At 38.7% G+C, this 8918-nt stretch overlaps 4 protein-coding genes across 4 annotated transcripts in view; 3 read left to right on the plus strand and 1 right to left on the minus strand.

The window, feature by feature from the left end:
• The first annotated feature begins 2944 nt into the window (after positions 1-2944).
• On the plus strand, positions 2945-4277 carry LOC104819190 (thioredoxin H1). Its single transcript, XM_010549150.2, has 3 exons — positions 2945-3193; positions 3555-3677; positions 3904-4277. Exons 1-3 carry the CDS (start codon positions 3104-3106, stop codon positions 4033-4035), a joined length of 345 nt encoding a protein of 114 aa, XP_010547452.1. The 5' UTR covers positions 2945-3103; the 3' UTR covers positions 4036-4277.
• A 397-nt stretch (positions 4278-4674) lies between these two features.
• Positions 4675-5321, minus strand: LOC104820146. The gene is made up of 3 exons (XM_010550517.1): positions 5289-5321; positions 5102-5177; positions 4675-4991 (listed from the first exon to the last, which is right to left on the minus strand). Exons 1-3 carry the CDS (start codon positions 5319-5321, stop codon positions 4675-4677), a joined length of 426 nt encoding a protein of 141 aa, XP_010548819.1.
• A 434-nt stretch (positions 5322-5755) lies between these two features.
• Positions 5756-7260, plus strand: LOC104819191. Its single transcript, XM_010549151.2, has 3 exons — positions 5756-6138; positions 6474-6595; positions 6878-7260. The coding sequence occupies exons 1-3, from the start codon at positions 5871-5873 to the stop codon at positions 7043-7045; spliced, it is 558 nt and encodes a 185-aa protein (XP_010547453.1). The 5' UTR covers positions 5756-5870; the 3' UTR covers positions 7046-7260.
• Positions 7261-7554: 294 nt separating this feature from the next.
• Positions 7555-8918, plus strand: part of LOC104819192 (bifunctional epoxide hydrolase 2) — a 1710-nt gene continuing 346 nt past the window's right edge. Inside the window, 6 exon segments of the mRNA XM_010549152.2 lie at positions 7555-7915; positions 7917-7976; positions 8055-8237; positions 8398-8412; positions 8414-8649; positions 8729-8911. Coding sequence (XP_010547454.1) covers positions 7697-7915; positions 7917-7976; positions 8055-8237; positions 8398-8412; positions 8414-8649; positions 8729-8911 — 896 coding nt within the window. The 5' untranslated portion in view covers positions 7555-7696.

Genomic DNA, 8918 nt, shown 5'->3' on the forward strand with positions numbered 1-8918 from the left:
GGGAAAGAAGGGGAGCTTCTGCTGAGCTGGTCCTATCAGTGGCCATCATAACTTGAGAGCTTAGATTCTTGCAAGATTCCAAGGCAGGACAACAAGTTGATATATTCATGCCATCCTTGTTACCACAGAGAGATTTCATATCTGAATCAGGGGGTTGGCATTTAAACCCGGGCAACCCGTGGGTTTGTACCCGGCCCACGATCACCGAAGCCCAAATATGGCCCAAATACGACCTTTACTTGGGCTTCTTTTTTTTTTAATCTTATTTTATCGAATGTGAATGTAGAAAATATTTTAATGCATGATTATGTGGGTCATGTTTTACTTAGACGTGTATGTAAATGAAGATTTATAACTTTAAAAGCAGGGGGGAATATTCGTCGTCTTACACACTTTATGTTTTAGATTTACGTAAAACCATGTATTTATAATTCGGTTTGAAAACAAGTACATGCAAATTAAATATCGACTTTAAATTACGATAAAAATGTACGTAGGTATGCCTTGTTGGACATCGAATGAAAAAAAAACCATATGATGTGAAAGTATTAAAATAAAGAATGGATGGTTCGACCATAGAAGTTGGTGGAAGAATACATTTGTTACGAGACAAAGGGGGAAAGGTGGTGCCGAGGAAAATCATCCGAGCGGACCGAATAATGGCAGGTTTGGGGATTCATGGGACCAAATCACACTACAAAAAAAACATGTCATTAGCAACGAAATTAGCAACGAAATGTATTTCGTTACAAAGTTAGCAACGAAATTGCAACGTTTTTTAATGAAAACGATTTCAATTTTTCGTTGCAAAGCGTTGCAAAAGCATTGTAAAATCGTTGCAAAATCGTTGCAAAACTATTTATTGCAATTAGCAACACTTTGCAACGCAATAATTTCGTTGCTAATTTACAATGTAATATTTGCGTTGCAAGAATTGCAAAATCGTTGCAAAATTATTTCTTTGAAATCAACAATGATTAGCAACGAATTTCCTTTTGCAATGCTTATTTCGTTGCAAAAATTATTATTTAATAATTAATATGATTTGACCGTCAAAAAGTAAATATATAAATTTGCAACGAAATTGCGTTGCAAATTCAATTATCAACGAAATTGCGTTACAAATTTAAATTAATTTGTGGCTGCGATTGATTATGGTTTTCACGCCTTTTGTAATGAATTTTCGTTGCTAATTGGATTTGCAACGCAATTTCATTGCAAATTTGCAACGAAATTGCGTTGCAATATTTTTCTATATATTCAACATTCAAACACAATCCAAACACAATCCATCAACAATTTCTCACTCTAAAAATTATCTAAAACATCTCTCTATTCCCAACTATTAAAAAAATCAAATAAAAATATATTTTATTATTTTTATTAAATATTTATTTTATTATTTTTGTAATTATTTATTTATAAACCTTAATTTATAACTTTTAAATAAACTTTATAATTCTACAAATATATATATATATATATATATATTTATTATCTTTATTTAATATCTATATTATTTTTATTTAATATTTATATTTTATTAATATTTTTTAAATAATTATTTTAAAAATTTTAATTTAATTCTTCTAAAAAACTTGAAATTCTAAATTATTTTTTTTTATTTTTATATTAATTTTAGCAACGAAATTGCGTTGGAAATAGCAACGAAAATATTTCGTTGCAAAGCGTTGCAATTTGCAACGAATTTAAATGCTATATTGGTTTGCAACGACGAGTTGACAACGAAAATTTTTTCGTTGCAATTTCGTTGCAAACCCTGTTTTGCAACGAAATTTGTAGGTTTGCAACGAAAAATTTTCGTTGCTAAAAGACTGTTTTTTTGTAGTGTCAATACCAATTCAGAAAGACAACTGCATATTTCTGGACCAAAATGGTCCATATACAAAGGCTGATCCTGGATCTATAGTAGATATAGTCGGACCGAAGGTCTGGAAAACCATCCTGGTTATCAAAAAAAATAATTGCGCATTTGCATATAACGATAATAAATAAAATGTACGTTTTTTGTGATTTTTTTTAATAATATAGAATTTATTTAACTACATCTCTCAAAATATCCAGAAGTATAGATGAATGTTTTTATCTAAGTGGAGACCCGAACCTAAGTTAGAAAAGAGTTTTAGCTCATCTTTACGAGTTGAACCATCTAATATTAGATTTTTTTTGGTGAATTTTGTGTGTATATATATATCAGCAAAAATAGGTGGATCATTAGTTTTCACTGGATCATTATTTTGGTTTCTCTTTCATCTTAATCCCCAAATGCATATATGATATATATATATGCACGACCTCTCAAGGAGCACACGCATTAGGGCAACTAAACCCTAGCACACAAAATGATTATATGGTTGCTCTTCAAGTGGATAAGCGAAGCGTATACCGTCAGGTACTTGTGGTTTTACTGGTGGGTCGGTTCGTACTTTGCACATATTGTTTCAAGAGCTTGATGCAGTCGTTTGTTGTATATTCTCTGTGGAATCCTTGGAGATACTTTTTGGTCGGGAAAACGAGGATCACGCTTAAACTTTTTGGTCGGATAGTAATAATTATGGGGCGATAGACTGTATATGAAATGATGGGCCCTTCTGTCATCATTTTGCTTGTGTGTGTGGACATGCATGCATTGCGCGTGGTCAAGAGGACGTAGTATAAAAATTTATGTAAATGAATTCGCTTTGACACTCGTACCATGATAAGCGATGGTACGTACTACGCTTCTCACATTAAGGTGCGAACGAATTTTAATTAGTACAAAAGGGAATGAAATCAATGACGAAGGTTAGATAATTTTGGTGGAACCGTAATCATATCTCGACCAACGCGCATTTCGTCAAAATCCTCGAGATTTTTTTTTTTTGATATCCCAATAAATATGCATATCACGCGCGGTTATTAGGAGGAAGAGAGAAGAGATCCCGATGGCAAATTTGTGATTTCAGCTAATTCGAGGGGTTATGGATGGCATTTTGTTTCTTCGAGTAACTGTCATATAGAACGAGGAACGGCGGAAAAGAGAGAAGAGAAGCAGAGGGAGGAGGGGAGTTCGGTTAGATCTGAAAAGCTTTGAAAGAGAGAAATGGATGGGGAAGAGGGACAAGTGATCGCTTGCCACACCGTCGAATCATGGACCGACCATCTTCAGAAGGCCAATGACTCCAACACCCTCGTACGTCTCTCTCTCTCTCTCCCCCTTGTGCAATTTGCTTCTTTAATATTTGATTCCTGAAAAAGGTTTCCATGTTTTAGGATATATGGGTTGTCGTGAATCCTGATTTTGATTAATGGGCTTCCTCAAAAATTCCCGATTTCCTGTCGTAGTAGTGATTCGTGATCCTACACTTGCGACGCATGCTTTTTATGGTTATGCGTTTATCTTTGTGTATGCGTGTGTATATATATTCGTATACTCGAGAGATACTATGCATTTTCATCTGAATCTGGATCGTTTCCAGATGTTTTGATGAGTGATGATGGTACGAAGGGTGTTTTGATGTTATGGCTAAATGGGGGAAGGGATGGATGCGCAGGTGGTGGTTGATTTCACGGCATCATGGTGTGGACCATGCCGATTCATCTCGCCCTTCTTTTCTGAATTGGCCAAGAAACTCCCCGGTGTCATGTTCCTCAAGGTTGACGTCGATGAGCTCAAGGTAATACATGAATTTTCTGCCTTTTGAAATCAAAATCTTGGCTTGAGCGACCAGATAGAACATGAAATCTGTCTCAATAACCAGTTCGATCGTGTAATGAAGTACTTACTATACGTTATAGTTCACACGAATGGTGTAAATCTCAGAATCTTTGGCCTATAGTGAATGATGTAAGTTCAAAATAACCCTTTTTCCTGTCTTGTTCTTTCGGCCATTCGGCATTCAGTCGGTGGCAAGTGACTGGGCGATAGAGGCGATGCCGACGTTCATGTTCTTGAAGGGAGGGAAGATTGTGGACAAGGTGGTCGGCGCCAAGAAAGACGAGCTTCAGCAGACCATCGCCAAGCACATGGCTTGATCCATTCTCTATTACACCCATCCTTCACTTTCACCTATCAATGTTATCATCCTTTGTTTTCTTTCAACAAGTCTTTGGTTAAAAACACTGTTGTTAGTCTTGAGGACACGTCTGAACAACTTCATGGAGTTTTCAAACTGATCAAAGGATTGTTGTCTCATCGAGAGTTATTACATTTGCTGTCTTTGTTTATTAATTGTCTGATGGTTCCTTTCTCTTTTTAATTTTTCTAAATAAACAAATACCGATGTGAATTATTGATTCATTTTTTTTTTGGCATGAAAATATATTGATTCATATCTTAGCAAAAAAAAAAAACTGTCAAATTCGGGATGAGAGAAATCATCTCGTTAAATCATTATTTCTGATTCTTAGAGAATGATTTAACGGAGATCTTTGACGAACAACATATATCCATAAATCTCTTATATATGAAATGCCGTTAAGATAAAAACACAAATAAATTACTCTAAATAAGGTGAAAACTTCCATTCTTTAGGGATAGAAAGGGTTCATATGAATCCCGACATTAATATCACTGGATTCTTCCAAGAGAGAGAGAGAAGCAACAAACCCTAATGATTTAAAAAAAAAATCAGGGTTTTGCTCCATCTCCACGTCAGAAAAATCAGTAGAACCCTAATAGTAGTAGTAACCACAGTTACAATGTCCAGAATACGTATGATGATGATGATGATGATGATGGCAAGGGTAAGTCGTAGGGTAAGCCATGTTTGGTTGCCAGTAACCAGATAAGGGCAGTCCATGAGAGAAGTAACCATAGTTGCTGCCGTAAAAGTTAGGATCACATGGTTCGAGCCATGATCCCGTTTTCACGAACGCCATCTCCGTGCCTTTGTCCGTGTTCGAACCCATCAGTTTCAGCAGCTTTTCAATGTCCCCTTCTCCGGACACATACGCCACTCCTTCTTCCACATCTATGGCGAAATCCCCTCCTCCGAGAAAAAAAATCACACAACAATAATTCATTTGCTAACATCAAATGTAAATATGGTTTTAAAAGAATAAACGATATGAAGGTCGAGAGAGAGAGAGAGAGAGATACCTTTGATTTTCTTGAGGATTTTCGCCATGCTCTTGTGCCATCCTGGTGAATTGGTGCTCACCTTAAACCCACATGTCTGCAAAAAATAAAATACACATGGAAATGTAATTTAACATTGGATCCGGGATGGGCCGACATTTTTTTTTTGTAATAACCTATTTGATATATGAGAAATATTGAATCGGACCATTCTTGTGGGATGATGGTTTGAAAAAAACATTTTGACTACCCGTTTGGAAAAATAATATGAAGTATTGATTTGATGGGGAGTTTGTGAAAATGATACTGCATGGGCCGTAGATTTATATTGGATCGAATCATTAATATTTTCCAAAATTTTGTTTAAATTAGTTGCTTTCTTATATGGGAATAAGTATCGATATTCGTAAAAAAAACAGATGGAATTCTGGATTAGGCCTTTTCATTCCTTATTTGGTGCTCTAATCCAAAAATCTTCCCATGGCTAAAATTATGACCGAAGTCACCAATCAACAATAAAAGCATATATTGAAACAGTATACACGCAGTAATAGAGCTGTGAGGAGGCCCACTATTTCAAGGCCCAATAAGAACCAAACTACTAAGCCCATATATAATGGGCCTATTGAATTAAGCCCATAGACTAACCCTCGTCGTCGTATCACAACCGAGGCGTGCGTACGCAGGGTTTAGCAACACTCCTCGGTTCCTTGCTTCGAATCGGCATTGAAATCAGAAAAATTTCCCACCGTACTCAGATCAGTAGTCTGCCGGGTTATGCTTTAGAGAAATGGGTTTCGGTGCCATCAGAGCGATTGTCCGTCCTCTTTCGAGATCCCTGGTTTCGCGCGCCGTCTCTAGCTGCTCGACGACGCCGTTTCGTGCGGCGTCTCCGGCCGTGAAGCCCGAGTTTTCCTGCGTTTTCGGTGGATCAACTCTACCGAATTCGCTATGGATTCCGGTGGTTAACCATCTCCATAGCTTGACTGATACCCGGCACCCGAAGAGGCGACCCATGTTTAATCCCAAGAGAAAAAGAGCCAGCTTGAAACCTCCAGGTTCGCCATTTCGTCTAACTTCTTGATTTGCGATCGCCCGTACCCATTAATTCATCTTCTTTCTTGAACAAAATAGTGGCATAAGACATGACTAGGGCGCGTAAGATTGATGCCCATCTGTGATCTATTTGTTCTTCTTTTGCTAAATGGGGACGCGCAATCTTCACTAGTATGTTGTAGTGTTATAAGATTATATGCTCTCATGTGTGAACTTGTTTGATAGTTGAATTTGCTTGTGTGAGAGCGTTACTCTCTGAAAATTAAGATCTTTAACCTATGGTATTTGATTGAATAGCAGATTCTGAGTTAAAAAAAATTGATATTGAAAAATGCAGGGCCATATGCATGGGTCCAATATGTGCCGGGCCAACCAATCTCTCCTAACAATCCCAACGAAGGAAGTACCAAAAGGAGGAACGAAAAGAAGCGCATGAGGCTGCGTCGCGCCTTTATACTGGTTCGTGCTTTATCCGAATCGATTCTGAGTAATATAAACAGCTTTTTCTTCAGCCCTGTTCTTCCTAATAACGGTGTCTTAGATTCTTAGTCTTTTAGATGTGTGAAAATGTGGGCAAGATTGAAAACTTTAGCTGTTTCCCTTCTGGGGCATGATCTCATCAAGGCTTCATCTTTCGTCTCTCATCAACATGGGCGGCCGCCAGCCATTAGTGTTTAAGCTATGGAACCGGTGAAGAAAGAGACGTGTTAAAGGGGGGGTTTTGTGTATGAAAATTTTCAGGCGGAGAAAAAGAAGAGGAAAGCGCAGATGCAGGAGGCGAACAGGAAGAAGAAGATAAAGCAGGTGGAGCGGAAGATGGCAGCGGTGGCGAGGGAACGGGCGTGGTCTGAGAGACTTGCTGAGCTTCAGCGGCTCGAGGAAGAGAAGAAGAAATCCATGGCTTCATGAAACGTTTCAGTGAAAACCCACTTATAAATTGCATTAAAGGATTTGTCCCTCTCGTCTTTTTTGCTTGTGGTAGTGGAAGATCGAGAAAGACTCAGACGTTTGGTTCAGGTTTTTCTGTTTGTACTGTGAGATTGCTCGCAAGGTTATGTCCGCGAGTGCCTCGACCTTCTCTTTCTTCTTGAAAAAGAATCTGCTTAAAACTGTTAAAATTCAAAGCTCTTTTTATATACAATTAAATTGAACGAACTTTTCGGGTCGTAACTTAAAAAACGAACAAGTTAAATATTTATATATATAGTTGTACGTATCTGGGTATGTATAGAAATACGCATAGGAGTAGATATAAGGCGTTGTGTATATGAGGATGCATAGACATTCGTATAGGTGTATGTAGAGATTTATTTCATCATTGTCTCAATAGAAGATTGACTGTAAGCGGATGTGCATCATCTGAAAAACACGTGGCCGACATGTACTTTTGTCAAATTTAAGAAAAGTAAAATCAGAGTTGTTCAACATATTTGACTAATCCTAATTTGAAAAAACACAAGTAGAGTTACGTATGCAAGGTTTGCTGGTGGTCGATGATATTATATATATATTATTTCATCAAAACCTTAGTTTTGGTTTTAAAAAAAAAGGGACAGGAGGATGAAGGGAGTGAGGGAGGAGAGGATAAAGAGCAACGGGATATGGATGAAGGTGGCGGAGAAAGGGGATGGGCCGATGGTGATTCTTCTCCACGGCTTCCCTGAGACCAGTTTCTCTTGGCGCCATCAGATTGAGTTCTTGTCGGAAAGTGGCTTCCACGTGGTCGCACCTGACCTCCGTGGCTACTCCGACTCCGACTCCCCTCCCCGCCCTGACTCATTACTCCATCCTTCACCTCGCCGGCGTCATCGGCTTGCTTGATCACTACAATGCTCCACAGGTGGGTCGATTGGTCAATTCAAACACTAACTAATCTTGAAAGATGCTTGACTGAGTTTTGCTCAATGTCACTGGTTAGGCGTTCGTTGTCGGGCATGACTGGGGAGCCCAAATCGGTTGGCATCTTTCCTTGTTCAGACCAGACCGAGTCAAAGGTTTCATCAGTCTCTCTGTTCCATATTTCCCCAGAAACCCTCTCCTCAAACCCATCCAGTTTTTCAACGCTAATTTCGGAGATGGGTTTTACATCTCCCAGTTTCAGGTATGAATCCCCTTCCCCAAATTTCATTGTCTGCTGTCATGATATGCATAGAAAGAAATGGTTCCGTGTGATAAAAGAAAATCGTGATCAGCCTCAATAGAAACGTAATTCGTCAAGACCAATATGCCATTGTTGACCAATTCTTGATCTGGTTTTGAAGGAACCCGGAAGAGCAGAGGCGGCTAGAGGCGGCTTTTGCGAGGTACGATTGCTTGACAGTGATGAAGAAGTTCTTGCTGATAACGAGCACAAATAACTTGGTGGCTCCTCCTGGTATGGAGATCATCGATCATCTCCAGACACCACCCACCATTCCCGAATGGATTGCCGAAGAAGAGCTTCAGGTTTACGCCGAAAAGTTCCAAAAATCTGGATTCACCGGCCCTCTCAGCTACTACAGAGCCATGGATCTGTAAGTTTTCTGCTCCTCCTCCCATGGAGTCATCATACCTGTAGAAAGCAAACAAAACTAAAAAGAACAAAAATGGCAGGAACTGGGAGCTCACAAGGCCATGGCAAGACTCCAAAATCACGGTTCCAACAAAGTTCATCATTGGAAACAAAGATATCGGCTATGAAGGAGCCAACGGAACAAATGCTTACGTGAATGGAGACGTGTTCAAGAGGTTCGTACCTGATCTCGATATCATTGTTCTTGATGGGCATCATTTTATTCAGCAG

Source organism: Tarenaya hassleriana, unplaced genomic scaffold, assembly GCF_000463585.1.
Source record: "Tarenaya hassleriana unplaced genomic scaffold, ASM46358v1 Cleome3, whole genome shotgun sequence".
Lineage (NCBI taxonomy): Eukaryota > Viridiplantae > Streptophyta > Magnoliopsida > Brassicales > Cleomaceae > Tarenaya > Tarenaya hassleriana.

Excerpts from the sequence above, each read along its gene's own strand:
- LOC104819190 (XM_010549150.2), top strand. The coding sequence starts at position 3,104 with ATGGATGGGGAAGAGGGACAAGTGATCGCTTGCCACACCGTCGAATCA. Across the intron at positions 3,194-3,554 it reads CCAATGACTCCAACACCCTC|GTGGTGGTTGATTTCACGGC; the intron begins GTACGTCTCTCT and ends ATGGATGCGCAG. Across the intron at positions 3,678-3,903 it reads TTGACGTCGATGAGCTCAAG|TCGGTGGCAAGTGACTGGGC; the intron begins GTAATACATGAA and ends TTCGGCATTCAG.
- LOC104820146 (XM_010550517.1), bottom strand. The coding sequence starts at position 5,321 with ATGTTTTTTTCAAACCATCATCCCACAAGAATG. Across the intron at positions 5,178-5,288 it reads ACCATCATCCCACAAGAATG|ACATGTGGGTTTAAGGTGAG; the intron begins GTCCGATTCAAT and ends TATTTTTTGCAG. Across the intron at positions 4,992-5,101 it reads AATCCTCAAGAAAATCAAAG|GAGGGGATTTCGCCATAGAT; the intron begins GTATCTCTCTCT and ends TTTTTCTCGGAG.
- LOC104819191 (XM_010549151.2), top strand. The coding sequence starts at position 5,871 with ATGGGTTTCGGTGCCATCAGAGCGATTGTCCGTCCTCTTTCGAGATCC. Across the intron at positions 6,139-6,473 it reads AGCCAGCTTGAAACCTCCAG|GGCCATATGCATGGGTCCAA; the intron begins GTTCGCCATTTC and ends TGAAAAATGCAG. Across the intron at positions 6,596-6,877 it reads TGCGTCGCGCCTTTATACTG|GCGGAGAAAAAGAAGAGGAA; the intron begins GTTCGTGCTTTA and ends GAAAATTTTCAG.